Source organism: Rhea pennata, chromosome 8 (assembly GCF_028389875.1).
Source record: "Rhea pennata isolate bPtePen1 chromosome 8, bPtePen1.pri, whole genome shotgun sequence".
Taxonomy (NCBI): domain Eukaryota; kingdom Metazoa; phylum Chordata; class Aves; order Rheiformes; family Rheidae; genus Rhea; species Rhea pennata.
In genome coordinates this window covers 30,963,492-30,988,637 of record NC_084670.1, presented here as the reverse complement: position 1 = coordinate 30,988,637, position 25,146 = coordinate 30,963,492, and the positions used below count along the sequence as shown (strand labels likewise).

General features: G+C 36.6%; 2 protein-coding genes across 11 annotated transcripts in view; one reads left to right on the top strand and one right to left on the bottom strand.

Annotated features, from left to right (window-relative positions):
* The window catches only part of RALGPS2 (Ral GEF with PH domain and SH3 binding motif 2), a 119,176-nt gene that overhangs the window by 63,598 nt on the left and 30,432 nt on the right, over positions 1-25,146 (top strand). For all 10 annotated transcript variants that reach the window (XM_062580924.1, XM_062580928.1, XM_062580927.1 and 7 more), the window contains one exon: positions 676-802. In XM_062580924.1, the coding sequence (XP_062436908.1) occupies positions 676-802 (127 nt within the window). The remainder of the gene's footprint in view (positions 1-675; positions 803-25,146) is intronic.
* Positions 4,265-23,551, bottom strand: ANGPTL1 (angiopoietin like 1). Its single transcript, XM_062581612.1, has 5 exons — positions 23,205-23,551; positions 16,366-17,223; positions 10,826-11,019; positions 8,324-8,594; positions 4,265-7,413 (listed from the first exon to the last, which is right to left on the bottom strand). Exons 2-5 carry the CDS (start codon positions 17,189-17,191, stop codon positions 7,226-7,228), a joined length of 1,479 nt encoding a protein of 492 aa, XP_062437596.1. The 5' UTR covers positions 17,192-17,223; positions 23,205-23,551; the 3' UTR covers positions 4,265-7,225.

The window sequence follows — 25,146 nt, the reverse complement described above, 5'->3', positions numbered from 1 at the left end:
GTCTGTAGTCAGGTTGTCATAGCTTTCTGAAGAGGAAAAAAACCCAAAACAGGTCAAATCCTTATTCCTTTCCAGACCATCAAGTTGGTGGCTATGCATGTATATGCATTCATTGTTTTTAAAATTGTAGTTTAATTAAAGGTGTTTATCAGATCCTAATGCTATTATTTTGTCTTGAAAATTTTTTGAGAGGCTCTTAAGAATGAGAACATATTTTGGAAGTTGGGTTTTTGTGTGTAAAAACTTCTCAACATCTAAAGAAGAAACATTAACTTACGGATAATTGCAGTGAATAAATGACTGCCTTAAAATATTGCAGATGTGGGCAGACATGAAATTGCAATGTATTTCAGTTGGGTGACTCTTAGGGAAAACTAGCGTTATTTCAGAAGGATCCTCTAGGACACCAACACTTACTGTGTTTTTTTTTTTTGTTTGTTTGTTTGGTTTTTTTTTTTTTTTTTTTTTTTTTAAAGGCTAATTTAAAATTAACTCCCAAACTAGCTCGTTTTCTCTGTAAATTTTCATAGTACTCATCCTTGGAGAGTAAATGCTACAATTCTAGAGATGTCCTATTTTAAAGAAAAAAGCAAAAAAAAATTAAATCTGTTTAAGGGCAAAAGAGAAATCGTAAAGGTCAAGCTTTAGCTCATCTGTTTTCTGCTTAATTTCTAGTTACTGAGTCGGAAGGATAAAGCCACATTTGAAAAGCTGGAGTATGTAATGAGTAAAGAAGATAATTACAAAAGGCTTAGAGACTATATCAGCAGCTTGAAGATGACTCCATGTATCCCTTATTTAGGTAAGCTGAACTATTTCTTAGGAGAGCATTAAAGAAAAGCGTATTTCTCCAGTGACTACGCAAACTGAACGCTCTTTTAAGCAGTACGTGAAACTCTTTCAATACATAAGCAGAGAATCTATTACTATCTAGTTGGTTTCAATACTCTGTGTATGGCAAGTAAAAGCTTCTTTACCTTCAGAAAGAAATTTCTATTAACTCTCCCAAACTATTTAGGTTTTACATACGGTATCAGTTTTCTAGGAAATGATTTTCCCTGATGTTGTGTAGATGTGGGGATTGACTTCTGGAGAAGTACTTAAACTGTTAGGCCTGGTAGTGTTCTTTGAGAACTAAATACTTGACTGTTACAGTAATGATGGCTTTTAAATAATGAGAAGCTATAAATCACCTATATTATCAGCTATAAATCAGATAGATATAGATCTTAGGGTTTGAAACATGCTAAAATCTGCAGGTATTGTTACATTTAATTGCATTAGTGATGATAGAAATTGGATTGCTATTCCTGCTTCAGCTATATGGAATAACTATGAGTAAGTGATAGTGCTGTATATTTGGGAAATCTTGATGAATATGTTCTTGTTCAATGTGTATTGGTTTTGTTGCCAGGATAATCTAGTGTTACTCAACATCTCAAAATATTTTAGTTTGCTTAGTGACCAGTGTGCTCTTAAGTTTATGTAACTTTTATTTGATTGCCTAAGATGTTAGTAGTTACATAAAACTAAAGAAATGTTTTCCTATTTGCTTCCTTTTCTGGAAAAGATGGTTGATATTTTTAACAGATACCTGTTCTTCTATTTACATTCAAGATGACCTCCTGCAGTCACTAAAGTTCATGAAATTTTAATCCCTTTGTTCCTGAAGTCTCTTATTTTGGGTGAGGGGCGAGGCACCTCCTCTATTTAGCTGGGCTATTTTATTTAACTTGACATTCTTTAAATTGAGATCCATGTGCCTGTCATGATGTTTTGATTGCTTCATAGCTTGATGCAATGGGCAAGACCTTCACTGACATTAGAATCTGGAATGGTACATTTAAAATATGTATTAAACTTATTATTTTGTGAAGTTGCTTGAATTTTTACATGTTTTGTGCTCAATTAGAAAAATACATTTCTGTGGAGAACCAATAATAATTTCAATCCCAAGCATTCCTGTGGAGTTTGTTCTCCTTTCTGTAGGCTTTTTGCTTCCCTGTTTCTTGGCTCCCCAAAAAATCCAGCAATTCCAGCGTGATCTTAACAGCTGCTAATTCTGTGTTTTCATGTATTGAGCAGTGGGTGGTTGGTATCACTTAGAATGGAAGTGTGACAGACTTGGCATGAGCCTGTTTTGTCTGAAGTCCGTGTGTGAAAGTTGCTGGGGTAGCGTGCGGTCTCAGGCTACCCTGCTTGGTGACATAGCTGCTAAAACTAGGCCTGAATTGAAAGGGGCAAAGAAGCAGCCAAGCATAATGTGAGTGTGATTTCAGCCTGTTACTTTGCGGCTCTCCCTTCGTGTGTACACGCAATACATACGCCTACTATGTAGGTCAGAAATGCAGTTTCTAGCTTTCCAGAAGCTTTTACAGATTTTTTTATATATATATCTACATATACACACACACATATATACATTTTGTAAATTGTGTATATAATATATTTATAAATATTATGATTTATGAAATGTGTGTGAAGCCAGGCCCAAATCTTTTCCTCGCTGGTTATAAAAGTCTCAAGCCAACCCACTGTTGGTATACTTGTTTGGTATTTTTTTTAAAAAGATTTCCTTTTTGTGCAAGCATAGATGTGTGTGTGTATAAAAAGCAAAAATGTTGGAAAACAGTATTTTAAGTTGGCTCTGTTAACAAGAACCCCTTAAATACAGTAGCAATTTCCTGTCTTGCTTTTGTAGAATAAGCTTTGGGCTTGACTTCTTAGTTATTTTTAAAGACCTAAACGTGTATTGCCTTTCTACTTCGAGTGAGGAGGAAGGTGTTAGTCTTTGCACTCTGCTGAAACCGGTTGTAGTTAATGTTTTATCTGATTTCATACAGCATGAATTCTTCTAATGAAATTCTTCTAATGACCTGAAGAATGTCCTCAAGCCTTTTTATTTAATTTATATTATTTTCAAAAGGAATAATGAATGCCAACGAATGCAGTCTTTTAAATGATGAAACCTTTTAAATGATTAAATTTCAAGAATGTAAAAGTGAAAATCCATGTAGTAATCTTTTTTTGTCATTGCCTTTGTATCTATGATACTTCTGTTAGTTACTGATAGAGTTAAATATGGCTCAGTTCTCTCTTTGGTTAGAAAGCAATCATAGTCATGCTAACTCAGGATCTATGTTGGCAGATTGGCCATTGAGCCAAATTTTTTCTCATTTGAACAAAGCTTTAATCTCCAGTTAGACTTCAGCAGATTTGCAAGAATATTTCTAAAATGTCCTTCCAAGGAATTTCTTCTAATGAAACAAGAGTATGGAACAGAAGCAGCTTAAGTTACTTACTCTACTTAGTGTTTGAAACTTTCTAGTTGTAGGTTTTTTCTGCTGTTGCATCCAGTATTGGAGTTATCTATGGGAATAGTGCTGCTTCTTGCAGGTTTGCTACCTGAGAGTCTACTAATAGCATGTGCTGGGGAAGGGAATTCCTGTGAGGTCCGTTTCCTTTCATGGAAAAGACAGGGATGGGGGGAGCTCTCTTCAGTGGTGATACAGAGAACCTGAAGTCACTGTTCTTCTGAATTCCTCATAGAAGAGCACAGTGAATCCAGCCTTCCACAGGTTAATGATTGCTGCTGCGAAGGCCCTCCAGAGCAATGCTGGCACTGCTCGTGATGGACCTTGCTTGGAAGATTGCAGGGAGCGTGCATATAAAGGAATTTCAACTATGATTTCCAGGATGAGTGTTTACCCTTCAGAAGCAACTAGACTTGCATCGTGCAGTCCAGTATCTAAACATGAGCGTGGAGTTTTCCTTGATGTCTTAGGATTGTAAGATGAAGCCTAAATGCTTTTTTTTTTTTTTTGCTGTGGAAATGAACTCTGAGCCACTGAAGTATTGATCTTATTCTTAATACAGCTTCTTCACTGTGGATAAGATAAAGATGTCCTTCCACTTTTAAATAGGGAAAAAATGCCCATAGGATATTTCAGTTCCTTGCAGGAAGAAGAGAGATGGGATTCCAAAGTTACAGAAAGGCAAGGAAGAGAAATGCATGGACTCGTAACTTAAACAAGAATGTTAAGAGCTGGGTGACACCAGTGCAGATGTTCAGCCTTAGGCCCACATTACTTGATCTGGTGCAAGTCATCAGCGTTGTCACCTTGCCAACTAAAATAGCCAAAGCAAATGGAAAATATTACATGAATGTGAATTATGTTTTGCCACAGGATGAAAAGACCTTACTGAAAGAACATCTTAATTCTGACAAACTTGAAATTGCACAATGAAACAATTGAGCCATGTCTCTGGAAATAAGATCTTTACTTTAACGAAGGCGTGCTGTCTTGTAACATACAGTTTCTTATGTCTGTCTTTCAGGAGTTGTATCCAAAATGAGAAAGCTAAAAACAGGTTATTAAAACATTTATCTGTTGAATAGTCAGCTATTCACTATATGACTGAAGTGATAATGCTTGCAAGTAGACTTTAGAAATATTTGTGCAAACTGTGTGTCAGATCTTAGTACAGATTAAACTTTTCAAGGGAATTTGATTAGATGTGATTGATAACACAGGAATGATGAAAGCTATATCCTGACACAAAGACTGCTTCTGAATTTCAGGGGCGCTAAGTTTGAGGGATGCTACAGCCTCTTCTGAAAAACTTTTCAGAGGCAAAAACTCTGAATTTCAGAAGTCATTAGAAAACTCAACCCAAAGGTTGAAATTTGGTAGAGTATGAGTTTTTGAAAATAATAAATTATCATACATATTGTGGACCAGCCTCAATAAGAAGTGATACTTGTAATCCTAAACTGGCAACTTAAAATGAATTCTTTCGTTCTAGAGCCCAGCATTTGTGCAGCCTGAGCTTACCGTGTATGTTTTATAATAAGGTTTAGATAACCTCATCTTGTAACTTTAAGTTGGGAGAGACTACCTGTTTTAGATGTCAAATATATAACATTTAACTTAAAGGCTGAATGGAAGCTAATTTCACTTGTTCCGGGGTTTGTAGAATTTTTTTTTTTTAACTGACTGTTTGAATAAAACATTTCTGTAGCAGAAGGTAGATTTTTATGGAAAAGTAAGTTCTCTTCCAAGGAGAGGAAGTCTATAGGTTGAAAAAACTAAAGCTGTCAAAAGTATTTCTTGAAGGAATGCTTCAGAGGATATTTTTCAGCTTTTAAATTTACCTGAAGTGCTCTTTTATCCCATTGACATAGAAAAAAGATTAGGCTGTAGATTGTCCAAATGAAGAACATCTGCAATGTTGTAATCTTAAGCTTTTGTTTCAGTTAAAATTCTTGGGGTCTGAGAAAGGAATATGCTAAGTCAAATTCTGTGTTTTCCCCCTTCTACCTCTCAAATATTGAAATATATTGCCTCTGATCTCATTGACAGATTTAACTACAACCTTTACAGCCTTATAATATCAACGAGGCTTTATTTAGTCCAGAGAAGACATTTTGAAACCAAAATGTTGTTTTCCCTCTTGAATTAGAAACAGTGTTTTTCATGGCTATGAATTTTAGTGCATTTAAGTGTAACAAGATTTGATTCCTCTTTTGATTAGCTGCTAAGATTTCTTAGATTAAATGAGACCAAAGTTCAATAAAATCCTGAAGGACCGTTTGAATTGTAAAACAAATATATTAGCTGCAGTTTAAAATGGTGTGTTTAATTTTCTTGTAATAGAGCATAAAAGATTAAGATGTATGACTAAGTACAATTTATTAAGTAACTTTATAAACCAGGAAGAAAGCTTTAGTTTCAGACACTCTGGTGCTTAAAGTGAACATTTCGTGCTTCAGGTTATAAAGTATCTTTTTTTTTACTGCAGTATCCTGTACTTAAGTTGGAAATTTACTTTCTAATTAATTTCTTCAATTACATGTTAATTTCTGCAGAAAACTGATATCCAGAAAGTCAAAAATTCAAGCTAGAGGATCAATTGTATACGTGTCCCTTTGGAAAGGAAAACCTGTGTGACTGCTGTTATGACACCAAACCACACTAATATTTTAGAAGTCCTAATTGATGAGAGGGAAATGGATTCCGTTCGTAGATATGTAAGAGCTGTAGTGTTTCTCATAAATTGATTTTCATCCTTCATTTTGCCTCCTTGTGCTATGTTTTACTTTTTTATTTATACTAATTCTGGAAGGTTGTCGGGACTTTGGTTTTTTTAAACTTTATATAACGCAAGTTATAATGATTAAGTTTGTAGGAGAAAGGAAATCTGTATATCGTGAGAGCAGCCCAAGTTTGGGGACAGGGAGAATACACTCAGAGCTAATTTCTAGTCTGGATGTTTTACTCTAGCATTATAAAGCTGTCTTAGAGGGAAAAGTTCATTTTATAAATATTTACAGTATCGCTCTTTTAGTATAGCTGAACATTTGTTTGGCTTTCATTACTCCTAATTTGGAGCAGTGGAGGGATCTGTAAATGGTAGGTCATGACTCTTTTGCCATCTGAGCTTGGTGTATCAAGAAATGTTTTTGCTTAAATAGAATGTTATGTTGTAGTTTTGAATATGAAGGTAAGAAGTAGAGAAGTAATTTGCTATTCTAAAATTTATCAACCATTTTCTACAATTATCTTAGGAACGTTTTACTGAAGTGTTTTACAGAAGGTAGGATATGCGGATCTTAAGGAATTCTCTACACCATTAAGAAATTATATATTTTGTATTTAATGTACCACTTCATTTTGAAATAGTTGCTTGTTGCAAAATATCTCTCTGGCAAAGCTAGAACGTATTCAGTTCCTTAAACAGTAATGTAATTTTCTTTGAAAGTAATCCTAACAATTTTAAAATAAATTGTTAAGTAACCAATCAATTTTCACATTAAAGCGAGACAATGCCAGTTCACGTATCTATATTTAAGGATTCGGTTGACCTGGAAAAGGCTAATCTTTTTAAATGAAAACTTAGTTTGTCCTATCTGTAGTTTCTTTTACCAGCTTTAATGACTGTTTATGTAATGCATGTTGGATTAGAACAAAGTAAATATGCATTGCAAATACAATCACCTGCTTCTGAGTTACTCAAATCTGTATGTTTTAAAAATACCGTTTCTCACAGAAGAAAAGGGGTTTTAAAAGGGGGGAGGGGCATAACAAGAAAAAAACAATTGTAGACCTGCATTTTGCAGAAGCAGATTGTGCAAAACACTCATTTAAGTGTAATATTTTATTTTTTGGGGAACTCGAGCACTTGAAGGTTATTCAATCATTTGAGCGCTGTGGGATTTTTATTCTCAGTCTATAGGTCTGATCATCATTTGAACTGCTTTCAAGGAGTAGGAACCTCCCCGGTACTCTGCCCAAAAAATTCCGTCCTGATACTTGCTTCTGTAGTGGCCTCCTCTGTACCACACTCCGTTAAGGTTAGAATGTGCACACGCGTTATACCACCAACCACCTTTGTGAAAATGAGCACAGTTGCCTGTGGAACAGAAAGAAATAGGTAAACTTCAGCATTTAGGAAGAGAAATAGTATAGGTTAACTCTTCTGTGTTGTGTGTTATTCTTGAAGGTTTGAAGCACTTTGGATCCTCTTGTGCTCATATCAATTGTTGCTTTTACCTAAATTAAGTATTCTGTAGTATCATTGCCAGTAGAGGAGATCAATACAGATGTGCCTAGTGTGCTTTTTTTTTTTTTAACTACAGATTTAATGCGACAGCTGAAAACTAAGGAGGTGGACTTTTCTCGGACTACAAGCAGTGCTTGCCATGAGCTGGCATTTAGGAAACTTAAATTGTGAACTGTTTAGAAATATTTAAATGGAAGTTACGTCATTTGATATGGTCCTAAGTAGCCACAGTTTTGCAAAGACAAAAGTTTAGTAATTACAACTGTTTTGGTCAGAATATCCCTTTTAGATGATGCCTCCCTTCATAAGGAGAAGGAAATAAAGAAAGGGACCTGCCCTTTTTTCAAGTATTGGTGTGTAACTAAACCTGCACACAGCTGAAACTCTTTTCGTGCTATTCAGAAGATTTGGTCAGTGGTGATTACTGTTAGGTGGCCGCAGCACTGCTCGCCGAGACGTCACCCGGAATGGTGCTCTGACCTCAGTCACATGAAAGTGGTAAGGATATAATTTAACTGAATACAGAGTTTACTCAAGGGGTACCTGCAGTGAAGATGATAGAATCTGAATTTCTGAACTGTGCAGTAGCTTAAAGGGGGCCTTGTCAGTGAGATTTTTATCATTATCTGTTTGAAGCATCTTTCTGTAGAATTTTTATTGGAATTTCTGTGGCTTGTGTATTGTATTCTTTCATTAAAGGTGGTATCGCCACAGTGATATCTGTTGTATTCACTTTTCCCCTACCTAATAGTTTCCTTACCTGTATACATATCCCTGTCTCTGTCCAGTGTTGTGAATTGTTTTCCGTTGTGCCATATCATGGAGTCGCCTGCGTTGCCCTGGTACGTTCCTAAGCGCAGCTTGTAGAATTCACTCTCCGGCTCCAGGCGGAAACTGCTGTATTCTGCATAGACTTTCTTATTGCTCCAGTCTTCTAATTCGATCAGTAGTCTGTAATTATCCTGATTGGTAAGCATGTAAATATTTTCTAGTCCCAGCCAGTACTCTCCGTCAATGTTTCCAAATCCTTTCTGCGCAAAAGATGAGAATGTGATGTTAGCTTAGTCTGTCTTGTTTGTCAAAACACTCATCAGCAGAAGTATTATAAACCAAGGGAACTTGGGTACTGGAAGTCTTTTAAGCTTCTGAATGACTGTTCACTCCATGCATTTAAATGCTTTTATTCTGCTGCACTAGCCATTTACTCAGTTGGACTGCTCACAATATAAGGTACTACCAAAATCAGTACAGGCAGCAAAAATAGCCGTGTCTATTTTCTGTGACGTCCTCTGCTTATTTAAAGTATAGAGAATAGGGAGTTGAAACAGTATTTTTCATGGTACACTAAACGGGATCTGTAAGAACGTATGAATAGTGAAATTGTTTAGGGTGGAAAAGATATATGTAGATTAACAATCTTGGTGTTCAAACTGAATAACCTATTGTTGCCTTTCGTATACCAAATACTGTTTTTACTATAGATTTAATTGGGTAATTTGTCTGTAGTCTTCACTAGATTTATTAGAAGTGAGATCTAAAGATACTTTTCTGTTGAATTGTGGACTACCAGCATGGTACCCTTGAAGTGATATTTTATGCCTGCTATCTCTTGTTCCTGAGAAAAACCACTGTGGGTGTTTTGGAGTTACAGCCGAAGTAGGTATTTACATCACCTAACAACATAAGTGGTATCTATTAAAGTTTTGTTGTTTCTGAGATCTTCCTACCCTCCTTTCTATGGCCATCGATTATGTGGGGCCTGCTGTTAATGTCCTGGATTGAATCACTTTGAGGGAGTCTCTCTCTCCAGTAAGTAAATAGTCTAGGTTTCTAACTTGAGCTGACATTTAATGAGTGGCTTAAGTTGATCTAGGATCGTGCTGCTGCCAAAAATGGTAGTGCTGCTTTTCTCCTGGCTCCTGGCCACATTTGCAGTGCTTCCCTTGCATCAATGCTGTAGCTGGGCAGCCACGCAGATCGGCAAAGAAGTAGAAGTGTGGGCAAGGGAGAAAGGAATAGGCTGCCCCTTTTGTCGGGGATGCAGTCTTCACTTTCCCAGGTTGCTCACAAAAGTGCACCTTTAGGTAGTTGAAATAAGGCAGTAACTAAACTCCTTAACTACCTTATCACATAAGTGAGTTTGTACTTAGAGAAGTAAAGATTGAGCAGTTACTAAGAATACCCTTTTAAATGTTTAAATTTCAAGAATGTAAAAGTGAAAATCCATATGGTAATCTTTTTGTCATTGCCTTTGTATATATGATATTGTTAGATGTAAATGTAGCTCAGTTCTCTCTGATTACAAAGCACATTGTAACTGTGGATCCATTTAAAGCGATCACAGTATCAGAGGGAAAAAATTGTGTCCTATATGTGTGAGGTCAAAGCATGGTTATGATATAAAAAGAAACTTTTTTCACATTTCCCGTCTAGCATGTAATTATTCCAAAGCAGCATGCAGTGGCTGCCTTAGATATGGTGCCTGCTAGTCCTGTGATCCCAAATGTCTCTAAAGGCCTGCAAGCAAGCTAAACGTACACATAACTTTGAGCGCACGAGTAGTCCTGCTGAAATTTGGACTCCAAAGTTAAACTATGCAAAGCAGAGCTTAGCTCAGGATACATGCACAAGACTGTTTCTTTTTTACCAGCCCTGTCTGTGTCTTCAGGAGATTTCAACATTAATTCTAAAGGTGGAGGTGATTTCCCTTAATTCATTATTAAGAACATTCTTAAGTTGAGGCCTTGATCCTGCAAAACTGTTAGTCTGCTTCAATGAATAATTCCAGTGGCTGAGACTACTTGGTCATAGGGGAGACAATTCAGCTTTTCAAGTACTGTGCTGTAGCTCTCAGTGTTGTAATAGAAATCATGTGTTTAGTTAAGGCTTTGTAATCAATGAGTTCCAAGTCATTCTCTAGAACAACATCTCTCCACAGCCCTGTTCTGCATTACAAATGCAGAATATTTCAGAGCGCAAGTTAGTTAATGCAAAGTAGTGCATTTGAGTGAAATATGACATTCCTGCTGAAATATGTTTGCCTCTGAGAGATTCTTGATGATATCTGTTCTGTACAAGTCACTTCAATTGTCTAGCTTAAGCAATTAATGCTTTATTTTCAACATTTCAGTATTTACCATTCAGTACAAACACTTGCAATGAGCAGCTGCACTGGAAATGTTAGCACCCTCCTCATTGCAATAGATGATGTAATCATGGCTGCACCAAAATGAAGCTGCTGACTTTGAATTCCCAAATTTACCTTGTAACTGTCCCAGTTTCTGAAAAAGTTGACAGATCCATCTGTCCTCTTCTGAATAACTGCCCATCCTCCAGGATCCAAGCTGTTCTCGCACCATAACTGCATTGGTTCATTGCTATTTTCAGGTTTGATCATATAAATCCCGCTATTGGAGTACCCAGCTTCTTTGGCTTGTTGACAATCTTTGAATGGACCTTTTTGAAAAGAGGTACTGTAAGTTTTCCAGCTTGGCTAAGCAGTACATAAATTGTTGAATATTTTGTGCGTCAGTGAAAGACTCGGAGGTAATAAAAAGCCAATAATAACTAAATATAAAACTGCCATGGAAAACGATCTAAAATATTGTCTTAGATTGCGTACTTATATATTAAAATACATTCATATCCTGTATATATTTTTAACAAAAACATTAATTTACTGAACAGATAATACATTTCACTTACCAACACTAAAGTAACTATATACCATGTTAAAAAATGCTTGCTCTGACTTTTGATATTCAAATGCATTGTGATTTTTAATTAACTATTTTCTTCTGTACCATTTAACGAAGGTTTGATGTAAATTTGCTTCTTTGCCCTAGTGCATTCTTTTGACATTAGTTGAATTAAAAAAAAATCCCCAAACCAAATCTCCACACATCTGAATACATACACAATTTTAGATGGAGAGTTTTTATAGGAGACATACTGTCGAAGTCTACAGGTATGGGATTTAGTGAAATAGGATATTTTATGCTACATAACTTTTTTGCCTTTATGTACCTTCCCATTTCCCGGTTAACCCTATTAACTGTAGATAGAAACCTATATATGTTTCAAATGCTGTCCTTGTGCGATGTGTGGATGGCTACTAGTGAAGAAAGTGCATATGTAATGGAGAAGGGTCTTCTGAGCAGCTAGTAGAGCTCATTGGCTTCCTCTAAGGGTTACAGTTCCAGAATGACGCTGTTGCTGCTGACAGCCCTGCTTGAAGGTTCTGTTTTAGCCGTGTGCGTACTGGGTTTGCAACTTGTCTCACTATTTACAGAAGAGCATCTAGCCACTCTGAGAAGCATGCAGCTTACATACCTCTAAGCGCTTTGCTTTGCTTTGTCTGCCTTTCAAATTTTTTATTTTTCCCACCTTTTAGAACAGATTTTATGCCAGCTGTCGTTACTTCTGTTACTTTTAAGCAGTTGATTAGAGATCAGTTATTTAATAATGAAGAGCAGGTTATGTTCTGGTGGCTTGTTAGTGGTGGATGCCTGTATTTGAAAATACAAACTCACTAAATCTGAAAATAATTACTGACTATTTAACATTTAACGGCTGATTTTTTTTTTTCAAACCTGCTTGAAAGCATAGAGAACTCTTTATCAGTCACAAGAGAAGCTGATGTGCAAGGAAGCATAAGGACAGTTGTGATTATTCCTCAGGTAAAGGAGAGTTCGAGTACAAGTGACCCTCATCACAAATTGAGGTTCAATGAGAAAAGCAAATCGATAGTCGCTGATAGTTGCATAAATCCATAATCAACGGGAAATCCTAAAAAGATAGTGTGTTAGAGTGAAAACAGCTCATGTGCCTAATGAGGGTGACAACTCGGAGCTGGCTGTGACAGTGCTCCCCATGAACGTGGCAGGCACTCAGCCTAGACTGTTGTAAGTGCTGCTGTGTATTATACTGTCAATATTTGATGATGGTTTTGTCACTCTTACAATGTGCAAGCAAGCATGGAATAATAACTTGGGAAAGTAGTATGGTAGTTTTTGGTTTGGGTGCTTTTTCCTGTGTTCATAATCAGAATTTCTGTGCAGCTTGTGCACCTTGCAGAGCTTATACAGTGAATATATAATTCCCTGGGCTTAGTTCTGTCTCGTTCCTTTTCATGTATTACCTGAAGTAAATTTAGATGCTGTATAACTAAATGGGTCATTCTAGAAGTATTACTGTAAAGCAATAATGGCATTAGTGAAAAAAAAGTAGTATCGTTTTATAGCATTGACTGAATATTAAGGTTAGCTCAATAGATCTGCTAGATATTATGTGACGTGATTTCTTCTGGAGGAGGAATTATGGACTTGCTTCTCCATGACAGACCCAAGCAGATATTGGGGTGATTTTCAATAGCTTTAGAGGCAGACAAATATACTAAACTGCTTATATAACAGACGGATCGCTTACAAAATTCAGCTGGCATTCAGGTCACAGGCCGTAACTTGTCTGCCTTTTGATGTTTGGATTTGTCTGTGCTTAACATAAGTTGGGATTTTTTCAATTTCCTTATTCTAACTTTTGATTTGTAGTCTTAAAACATTTTTTCAAAAGCAAACTCTTTACTACATGTAATTGTGTTAAGTTTGTGGTGTAAGAACTAATCCACTTCTTATTCTTGTTCATGGGAAATGCAGACACTTGTGAAAGATTCCCCACAGTGTTGGTCTGAATGGACACTGACTAATTTTTTTAAAAAAGAAAAAAAGCTGTGTAATTTTCCTATTTAAAATGTGATTAGCTATGATGTCTGTGTAGTTGCCGTTCATAAATGCAATATTAGCAGGAAACACAGCTCTTAACATCCCAGATCGCCTAGCTGCGAGGGTCGGCTTGCTGCTTCTCAGCCCCGGCGGTCGGTGCGTGCACTGCGACGCTGCGGGCGCGTCGGCGGGCAGCACGTGGAGCGGGCTGGCAAGCTTTCAGTGCGGGAGTGATACAGAAATGCAGTCGTGTGTCCTCTAACGTTGTCCGTCTGTCCCCCCCACCCCCGGCACTGAATTCTGCCCGGTTACTTGAGTGCTGCTGTAATCACAAGGGCAACAGTATCAAAACTCATGGCTGTTTAGTTTTAAGAGTCTCTTCAGAACTAATCCTCACTAGTATTTCAGGATTTGTAACAGTTTTAAGATTTCCTTTTTTTATTTTTATTTTTTTTAAAATCCAAGGAAGTAAACTGAAAATGATCTCATGTTAAAACTTTAGATATGCATCTCAATGCATTATTTACTCTTTTATAACAGTCTGGACACACAGACCTAGAGATGAAACTGGCTTTTAGGTTTTTAGGGTTCTTTGTGAAGGTGACCTGACTGTTAACTATTTCTCTTCTAAAATTGTTACACTTATAATGATTTGGTGCGCATCGTATTTTAACATAAACTAGATGGTAGAGAGGAAAAGTAATGCAATATTTGAAGTTGGAAACTTAGTAAATAATGACTGAATCCTAATTTAGGATGCCAAAGATTGTCGTAGGCAGATTGTTTAGAAATCAGGCTTGTTAACTTTAAGCTATATAGAGAATATTTTGGGGACAACAGTAAAGGAAAATTACAAGATAAAACTGGGCATTACCAAAAAAAAAAAAAAAAAAGTTATAAGCTATATTAGCAGCAGAGTGGGCTCTGTGTGGAATTTTCAAGTATCCTTTTTTTACCTGCAGTTATTTTGCAACATAGTGGCACTGATTTTGTACATTGCCTATTATTCCAGTGATTAAGAAAATTATGAAAATAATTTTTCCATGCACAGGAACACGTCTTCCTGAAGTTTCAGAGCAACTTTTATGCAAGTTGAAATACTTCTCCTGCTGCAAGACCTCATCCTTCTGTTCCCCCTATCTTTTGAGTTGTACAACAAAAGTTGTTGCACACTTTTAAGATGCATTTTGAGCCTTTTGTAAACTTCTGGTGTGTGCAAGTAAGGTAAAATTTCTTCAAAAACGATAGGAGAAATATCCTAAATTGTTGATCCAGTTGTTCTGTCATAATCAAGTCTTAGACAATCCGGTTTCTAATGGGGACTTTGATTTTCATTTGTCTTATTTAATGTCTTTATAATTTATATAAATAGTCATTATCTTTTAACCGGAAACCTCATTTTTCAATAGCATAGACCATTTTGCATCTGTATTCCATTAAGCGTGTTTATCTTAATTTCAAACCTCAGAGATAACTAGGTGTTGTCTTGCAGTTTATGATAAATTGTGTTTGTTTTTAATGATTGATTGCTCTGCCAGCTGCAGTAATTCTCAACTCTTGTTTTCCCAAGACACCGCAAAAACCACTACTTAAACTCTAAGTCAGGACTTAAATATTAATAAAGGAAGTTGAATATTGTTAAAATTCCCTGAGATTCCCTTGTGTTTTCTTGCAAATTTGGATGCGAAATCTGAACTCGAAGGAGTGGGAAGAGGGAGCAAAAACTGTGGAGGATACTTTAGGGGAAAAATGTAGTGCTATTGCTTTAGTGTATGTACAACCAACATATGAAGAGAGAAAAAAATGTATTTTAAACAAAACTCTAAAGAATGAGTTTCCTGGGAAACAGGAAATCACTGTTTTTTAGAATTATACTTTGTCTGACCAGACATTAACGTAATGCTTTTATTTTTAGTAGTTTCCTTTGTATCATGATGTGTGATTTAAATTCTCATGACATCTGGCATTTTGGTTGGGCTTGTGCCTGAATTTTTTGCAGACCCCGAATAAAAATAATTGCTTTACATCGGCAGCTAGTTGCCTGTAATGTTGTAGAACAGTCATAACTGTGTCTTCATCTCAGGAACCAAGATGACTTTTCAAATGACTAAAGGCAATTTAAAAAATAGAAGGCTTTTGCTATGTAATCTAACAAAAGCAAGAGCAGAGATGATTGCCTGAGGAAAATGTGATAAATCTAAGGATTCAGAAAAACAAGTTATAGTTCTGTCAGACTTGAGAATCATGATAGCATTCAGGGATTTGATCAGGGAGTTTAACTTGGAAAGACATTTTCTCCTCATCACTAGTTTTATTTCTAGTGCTAAATGAATCTGTGCAATGACCTGAAAAGTGCAACTCTTGAGAATGTGATATAGTATTCTGAATGTATTTCCATAGTATTTATGGTATTAGTTTAACTCACTTCCCCTGCCAATATCAAATTACTGAGAATGTAGTTACTTGTTTTAAATTTTCAAAGTTGACTGTATCTGATTGGATCATCTGTTACTGAATTACCCATTCAAACTTACTTTGTTCTCTTTAGTATTTCAACCAACAATTTAAAGCAAAAACCAAAAAATCCTCCTTGCATCATTGTGTTGGTGGGTTTAGGTCTCTATTTTAAAACAGTTTAGAGTAAGACTACAATTCTTGTAACATGAATTACTTCAGGCAAATGCAGGCAACTATTTAAAATTATTTTAATTTAATATGAATTAGCTGCTTTTGCATTCACTTTTGCCAAATGCTGTAACATATAACTAATAGGCATCTTCAAAGAAACTCTAAAACTGAATGTTCATTTCCATAAATCCACCTCAGCCGTTGGAGTTGTAATATGCAAAAACCCAGTAACTTGCAGATGAAAGTTAGAAATTCTGCAACAATAGCTTAAGAGTAGACTCTTTGGGGAAATTAAACCTGATGCTTTCTTTGGGAGAGTAGGGGGAGAAAATCACAATTGGGAGAAAGAGCTAGCTGTGCCAGGTACTTTTATTCCTCATTCTAGTTACATGGTCTAGAGAGTCTTTCTGAAAGAAGAAATCTCAGGTTAGATAAGTAGAGATAGGTAACTCACCTTCGTTAATTAAAGCTAATGGTGGAACTCTGAAAGGACTTTTTGTAGGAGAAGTAGCTGGATCAGGTGGTGGTCTTACATCTCTGTCTCTAGGATAACCTGGGTCTCGCTGTATCTCATTACCTCCCAAAAGAACGGGAGGATATGGCTGGCCGTTGGGAATGTGCTGTGGCACCACTTGAACAAGAGGTGGAGACCCATGGGTGTCCTGTCGGGAGAAGATTCTCAAGCACTGCTCTTCCAATAGAGAGATAGTCACAGACTGGTTATTTACAAGATCAGTTAGCGCTGCATACTTTACTTCAAGCTCCTTGTATTTTGTAGCTATCTTCAACATTTCTGTTGTAACATTAAGGACTTTGTTTTCCAGCTGGGAAAGCTCAAGTGAGTTATCACGCTTTCTAATTATCTCGTGCAAGAGTTGCATGTAGAGTTGAGTGACCCGAGAGTTCATATTACGACTTTCTTTCCTCAGTAATTTTACTTCATTCACAATGTTTCCATCCACATCCACCACCAATTGCAATATATCAATCTCACGCTTTTGCTTGGACAACACGTCCTTCAAGTTTTCTATGTCCATTCTTGTGACTTCATCTTTTCTGTTACCAGTACTCGGTCCATTGGTATTCACACAAATTGGCCCTGTAATTTTTTGTTCTGGGACCAAGAATGTGTAACCACATTTCTTTCCTTCCTCTCCGCTATCTGCTGAACGAGGGTGCCTCCGTTGGGATGTTTTATTAAACTTCGAGCGTTCTGTACAACGTCCAATAGACAACAGGAGGAACAGTAGTACACCCAAAGTCCTTTTAAATATCTTCATTTTCAAGCAAGGGTGATGACTTTCAGAAGAGACTATTGAACAGATCAAAGGTAAAATAATTTCAGATTTCATTATATCAAGCACTGTTCTGGAGGAAAACACTTCCTTGCATTTGGGCTATAACTAAGGCCAAACTATCTAATCTGATGGGGGTTTGCCGTGCCATGTGGATGTAGACTGGACGGTGGAATCTGCTATGTGGAGTTAGTCCATCAGATAGCATTTCAAAGAACAGCTTTCTATTTTGAGCAGCAAGCCCTGAAAATTTGTATATTAGCTATATTAGGGCATTTGTAATGAGTACGCTTCCAGAAACGACATTCCTTTTCAGGTTGTGTTTTGTTTCTGTTATAAATTTGCTTAGATCTGTAATCAGTGCAAACTAAAGCATGAGGTTATAAAACTTACAGTTCTTGCAGAATATCTTCATAGAATGAAAGTAGGGAGACAGAGGTGGTTGATACAGTCTTAAAAATTTTTATCATTTGGAATGTTTGTAATTTGGATTAATCTGGCCTTTCTGCTTATTTAGGTTTACAAGGGCACACGTATATAAAATGTATTCACTATATACCCATCTATTCACCTATCTATGCACATACATACATTTTTCAAGTTTACTCTAGGTACATGCACACATACAGACTTATAATATGAAATTACATATCTAACCTGCTTTTGGTATTAGTGTTAGGCTAGTCTAATATAGTTGTATTTATTGATTAAAATCATGCATTCGAGTACCCTTAAATTTGTGGAGGAGAGAACGTATACGGTGGTTTGCTCAATACGTGTGTGTCTACTTAGCTAACTTCTGAGACAAATGTTTCTAAATTGTTGTCGTTCTGCTTCCTGACATCTTTATAAGAACATTAATCCTTTTATGATCTCATTTTTCTTTTATGAGATCACTAATCCAAATAACACTGAAGTCTCAGGTGTGTTAATATGAATATAAATACCACACTGGAGTGCGTCATTTGCCTTTCTGAAAGTAGTGTTTTAAAAAAAAAATGTGTGAAAAAACTAAAATGCAGTGAGGAAAAACTTGAATATTTTTAAGACTTGTTTTTGTCTTACTTTTTACATGTTTAAGATTTCAAACAGCAGTATTCAAGTCAGGAAAAATTTTTTCTGTGTTATTTGCCTGATACCTTGTAAGCGGATCACTCTCCTCTGTCTTATATCAGTCCTTGATCTGTCTTTCCAGTCTACTGGTACCGTTGTACAAGGCCTTGTGCAGAGGCCTCGGTATGGTTCCCAAGAGGAATCAAATAAAACTAGAAAGTTCATGCTTTTCATGCTGCCCCTGCCAAATTCAAGTTCAAGTGCATTTGGCAATCCTGAGACAGTTGCCCGAAGGAGAGGCGGCGTAGTAGTGCTGCCTTCCCCTCGGCTGCCCAGCTCGTGAGCTGCGGTGGCTTTTGTGGCCGGTCGCTACTCACCGTTCTGTTAGTGGCTTTAATGTTATTGCTGCGAATGATACCCAGTCCGCTTCAGAATGAGCGTATCTAATCTTTAGTTTTTGATTAAGTGCAGTGGTTACCACCTTCAAAGCCTGCTGTACGTACAGTCGGCCCTTCGATCTAGGAATCTTGGTCGAATAGTCTATTGTAGTCTAAAAAATAACTTGTCTTGCTGGCAGTTGTGTTACAAGTTGTGCTTCTGGGAGGAAGAAAAAGCATTTGGTCTTAATGCATACTGAAAATTGTTTCTTACCCTCTATAAATACTGGGTATACGCAGAAGTTTGAGAATTATGCATTTATGTTTAAATACTTATGCCTGTATATTTTATTGTTAGTATGTAGTAACTGTTCTGGTGTATGAGCTGCTACAGGTAAATAGTTTTTTCAAAAACAATTTTAGTTAATATTAGACTGCTAAAGGTACACTCTGTATAAAAAAAAATCGGATAAGCATCGCTTGGTGGAACTAACCACCTGATTTTCTCAAGTTTCAGACTTTAGTATAATGGTTGAGCAGTGCTCAGTTGGAAGTTCATTACACTGTGCTTTCACACGAATTGTGGCTACAAACATGGGAAATGGGACTGTGTGTGGCGCTCAACGAAGAGGAGCTGAATTGTCTGGACTTTGGAACTTTTTGGTCCTCTTTAAGTTATTTTTCAGTATTTTACATGCAGTGTTTTCAGATGCAGGAAAGTGACTTCTTGACACATTAAGGGTGAAGCTAGCGAAAGTCCAGTATTCTAGTGTTTCTGCTTTTGCAGTGTACAGTGGCTCCTTAATAACCTATGTGTAGTTGATGTTAAAGTTTCAGTGCCGTTGTTTAAATACGGAATGGCTGGGGGAAGAAAAGAGCACATTTAACTTCCTTCAAACACACAAGAACTAAAAATGAATCTTTCAAAAACAGGCATGTTGCAATGCAGCTTTGTCTGATCAGCTATTCTGCTGCAGTCTGCTTTCCACACTTCTTTTAATGAATTGTATATGGTCATTTTGAATATTTGTTTATGCCTTAATAAGGGCCATAACTGCTGTGGGATGAAGTGGCTGAGGTTCAGGGATCACTTCACGTAGAGCCACAGTCTAAAGTTGCCATGCAAGGTTAGAGTTGCTTGTGGTGGTACTGGTGAAGAACCTAAACGCGGGCCTTGACAAATAAACAAGAGGAAAAAGTGACTGCAGATACTGTTACTCTAAAATGCAATACCTAACTTAACGTGAGCTGTCATGTCTTTGAAATTAGCAGACACGATCCCTTTACTTAGTTGGTTCTGCCATGTTTCTTTGTCCCTCAGTTTTGTCCCTCATATGTCTGAGGAGGTGGTATTACACGTGTTCTGGCGTGTTGATGCTTTATTGCATCTGCAGAAGAAAATTTAGAACTGCTCGTGTCAGCGCAATAAACCTCATAATGATTATGTCAAAAATATTCAAGTTGTGGTAGGACTTCAATAACATTTCGAGCTTAATACTGTTCCTTTTCCTTTTTTCTTGTTTCTTTTCACTGATCCTCATGCCAAAAAAAAAAATCTATTTCCAAAATTACTCTGATATGTTATTTTAAAAAGCCATACTTAATTGGCAATAAGGAACAAAATTCCACTTGAGAGCAAAGTGAAGCTTTAGCATTTTAACTTTCACGGGGAAACTATTACAGCTTGGGGTATATTACCCAAAAAAATAGTATGACATATTTTAACTGTCTAAATAGAAAAGTACTTGTTGAAATGCTGTGACTGTCAGGTCAAGATGTAGAATTCGGAGCCCTGCAGCGCAGACTAGAAATTCTGTTCTTTTTGAGCTGACAGACTGCTTCTATCTGGTGGTCTTGGATCTCAGTGCATGGTCTCAGTATGTATTTTTATCCAGAATACTTATTAAGTCAAATGATAAATACTGACATTGCCCTCTTATATATGCCTGTGTTTCTAAATGCATGCAACAGGAAGAGGAATAGCCACTTTTTAAAAACAGAAATAAATGATACTACTGAGAATAAAGATGCTTCCATGATATCCGTAAACATGATATCTGGTCAGACAGTGTCCGTAGCATCAGAACTTGAACTGGGCTGGGGAAGCAGTCCTGCTATAGGAGAGAAACGTTTGCAAGGAGTTTTGATGATACAGTATCTGCGTACTTCTGTGAATTACTTTTCCCTGTATAAACAAGCCTTTTTCCAAAAAGTCACTCTGTTTTTGGTAAAGTAACAGGATTACTTCTGTTTGTATTGACTAGAAACCAGGAATAATACAGATTTGATTTTTTTGGTCGGCTGTACAATGTATTGAGCCACAGAATGCTACTTCTCTGATAGTAACAGGAATCTGATTTCTTTTAGGAAAAGAAATCTAAAAATCTTCAAGTGCTTTTGAAGTAGTCATTGAAAAATGTGTCCTCCATAAACTGACAGACTCTTACAAATTCTCTCTGCAGAAGAGTTCTGTAAAGCTCGTCTTAGACGTTCTGAAAATACAGTAAAATATCTTAACTCTTTCAGAGTTTTTATGAAGTTATTTTTATGCAATGCTTAGTTTTTTGGCAGCTGGAGGTTCTTTTAATTTTTTTGAACCAATTATGTTTGTTTGCAACATTTTAACAAGCAGGCACAACACACTGAGGCATCTTGTGTTCAGAAATGTGTTATTTAGGTGATCTAGAATGCCCTATCAGATGGATATTGAAGATATTAAGCATTTGGCAATGTTTGCTATAAGAAGTTTGCTTCATTGGTGTATAAATTTCAAGGACTAGATAGAGTATGTTGTGAACAACAAACTAAAACTTGTAAAATGATAGTGAAAACAATAATGAAAGTTGCAAAATTCAAGATTTCTTTACTGTGACTGAAATTCATGTAAAATTTAAATGGAATGTTTTTCTCTTATGCTTCAGAGCTGTCTTTTGGCAACACTGTAACGTTAGTCCATTGTTTATTTAAAATTATCATTTCAAAATTTGAACTCAAGTTAGAAGACAGCAAAGGAGAAGGAGTTAAATTCTTGCAGACTTATTTTTTGCTTTAAAGTTATTGACTCAGCTGTTTTCTTTTGTCAAAGATTTAGGAATTATTCTAAGCAGTGCTCAGCAAAAGCTTGGATAATGATGAATGAGTGGAGCCTGGTGTTCAAAGCACACAAAGTAGATTTCAAAAGTTCTTTTTTTTTCTGTTTGTTTAGATTATTCTCTTTAAATTTGGAGAGAAGCAAAAAGGATAGCTTAAAAAAATGCTTAAGAACTTGGAAAGGATCCATTTTTCTGTTAAGACTGCTTCAGGGGTCGTTTCATTCCATAGCTACTAAATTTTAATTAAGCTTGCTTTCTGTAACACTTTCTCTCTCTTTAGAATCACCCCTTCATTTTCTTTTATTTTGCACACATTTCTGAGAGTTTAATACAAACATGTAACTTCTATTCTTTTGCATTGTTTTGGATTATTTACTGTATTTTTATTTCAAAGACAGCATGAAAAAAGGCAAACAGTAGAAATTTGTTTTAACTTCTGGGAGGTTTTTCTCTGTACTGTTTTGTGAGTTTTTTGAAAAGCTTTCTGGTTTTTAGTCTTTGGCTCGCAACTGCATCCTTCCCCCCCTCCCCCTGCCTCCAAAGAGCTGTAACAAAAACTTTATTTTCCACTTAGCACACTGTTGCTTTGTGTGCTGCATTTCATGTTCATGAAACACATGCATTGCTTGGTTTGTACTTTAACCAAAAATTCAACTATGAATGCTCATTGTTTTAAAGTTCATCTTTATAAATCTATTTAGGAACACTGCTGCTAAATTAAGGTACAGTTAACTTCCCTATTATTCCCCAAATTGCTGAAGGAAGGGGTTAGCATCTGCTCCAGTAATTTCTTTGGATTTTCAACTGCACAATTGCCTGTGATACAAATAGAATTATTTTCTGAATGTTTATATGATGACGGGTGTTTTGGTTGTACAGCTCAGGCTACTTTTGAAGATTTTGATCTGAGAAGTCCCTATTAAAAATTAGTTGAAAAGATATGCTAAAAATTAACTAAGAGGTGTGCGTTGATTTACTTGGGATTTTTTTACGGTGGTTTTAGTGAGGTATCCATTTCCTAGTTCTAGTAATGTTAGGTCTATGCTCTGATTTTGAGTAAAATCCTAGTTTCCCTGAAATCAAGAGGAATTTTGGCTTTTGCTTGGTGGTAGGATCAGAATTATTGCTGTGTTCACAATACCAAATAATATGCTTAGCAAAGAATCTGGCAATGTTAATTTTCTGTAACTGTGTATAGTACAATCTACAGAAGCTTTACAGCTAAACTGCTAAAGCTTGTTCATCTTCACAAACAAAATGAGCTAGTTTCTGCTCTTAGGCCAGTTGTCTTTAATTCTTTCCAAGTTCCCAGAGTCTGCCAAATGCCATAAGAGTGAGTTTTGTATTTTAGACTATCAGATAGTTGTTAGGCAGAGAGTTGGGTCTGCACACGGATGTGTGCAGATGATAGATGCACATAGAATTTGCAAATGGTTCAAAATGAAGCTTGCAAGTAAGAATGACTTCAAAACTTACCAAGAAGAAAATTGTGCAGCTGCGTTGCTTCTGTAGTAGATGCAAAATCCAGAGACCAACTTGGCGTTTTCTTATGCTACCCGATGTTGTGGGCTGTTAATCTGCAGTTGCAGTTGAAAACTGCTTTTGTCTTTCTCTGTTAGATCCAAGCTGCATTGAGGAATTGGGTTTCTCCGTGCGATAACCAAGCTAACTACATCGTTTTTACAAAACAATTAATATGCCAGTGTATTTTCTTCCAGCGAAGAGGATGCAGTGTTTCACACTCACACGCAGAAGTGCACTAACCAGCTACAGCTGACCCAGATTCCATGTACATCCCCTTTGGACAGGTTTTTTTAAACGAGCGCACAGCACTTGGGCGTTCAGCTCCCCGATGATGTCACTGCGAGCCTGCAAAACTCCTCCTTCGGATTTCCTATCCGGACCCGCCAGCGACGGAGGGGGTAGGGAGGCAGCACGGCTGGGAACAAGGAAAGGTTGTTTGCCCCTCAGAGGGAGGGTACCAGATGGCAACAGGCTGTGCCCGAGTTCAGCAGGCAATTGCAAATCAAACATTTTTACTACGGAGCCTAAAGATGTCTTTCAAGTTATTACAGTACCGGGCTTCATTTAGAAGAAAGATTCTTTCAGACTGATGCATCTTGATTTGTGTTGCCGGGAATAAAAAGGCAGCCTGACTGGATACAACAGGAAAAATGAACTGTTCATAGGCTTGACGACTGTTCGGCCGAACGTCATGTTCAATTCTTGACATTTGCTTAATAAGAAACAGTTCTAGTTGTTAAACTCAAAGCCCCTGATACATGTGGAAAACATTAAAACTGCACGTGATGGTTTTGGGTAGGTATCAGAATATTCAATAAGATCTGATTAGTGTAAAAAGTAGCAAAAGTCACAGAGATCGTACCTTAAAGGAAATGCAGAATACTGCTTTTAGTTCTGTCAGTATTCAGGCAGTGCTTAAGCGCATCCCTTTTGTTTTCCTTGATCTTTTTTTTTTTTTTTTTCCAAAGAAACTGAAAACAGCTGCATTTGGAAGAATTACCTTTGTAGTCTTTTAACGTTGTTTTAGATTTTATAAAGATGCATGAAATAATGAATTTTAGAGAACAGCTGTCGACAAAAGTCTTGTCTTGGCTACAAGAAAAAAGGTACTACTTTAGAAGTTATTCAGAAGGATAATCCTGCAAATTTATAAAATTTTGTGTAATATTGCAGGGTCTTGTTCATAATGAATTTCATTATCAATAATAAGCATGATTTTCTGTGGAAGATTGAGTGGGATTGGGTTTTTTTTTTTTTTTTTAATGCCTGTTTGGACATTGCTTAGCAAAGTTAGGCTAAGGACAACTTACATAGTTCAGGTAGCATTAGAATATAAGTGTGAATAACACTTTTCTGATCATCCTTTCTATTTTATAACAAACTACTTCTAGTAGAACACAAGATCGAAAAATTTAGTAGTATGTTAGGTCATGTGTAATACCTTTCTATTCACTTTTTTTGTGCCACCATTCAACCACAAGTATTTTAATTTGTTTCTGTGTGTGTGTGTGCACCCATGCATGTATGTGTTGACTTTGGAGTGGTGCCCAGAGTTTCCCCAACTCGGGACTGAAGAACCTACTGGCTAGGTGCTATACAAACACAACTGCTGTTCTAGTGAGGTTGTATTAATATTCTTCCACCTGTAAAGCCAAACTTCTTGTTATGACTTTGGTTATAAAAGTCTGAGGTAAGAAAAATATAATTTTAGAAATTCCAGGTTACTTCAGTAACAGCTTCTAGAAAATACTAGGTAAGTTTGGATGTTTTAAGTTATGTAGGGCTTTCATATTGTGGAGGATGAAGGAGAAGAGGAGCTTTTCCTTTTGTAATGGTGAAGTTGGTTGAGAGATGCTTTGTTTGAGACAGGAAATGATCAGACTTTGGGTAAAGT

Coding starts and splice junctions, on each gene's coding strand:
- ANGPTL1 (XM_062581612.1), bottom strand. CDS start 17,191: ATGAAGATATTTAAAAGGACTTTGGGTGTACTACTGTTCCTCCTGTTG. Junction 8,595..10,825: donor GAAACTGGGACAGTTACAAG/GTAAATTTGGGA, acceptor TCTTTTGCGCAG/AAAGGATTTGGAAACATTGA. Junction 7,414..8,323: donor AGACAGGGATATGTATACAG/GTAAGGAAACTA, acceptor TCTGTTCCACAG/GCAACTGTGCTCATTTTCAC.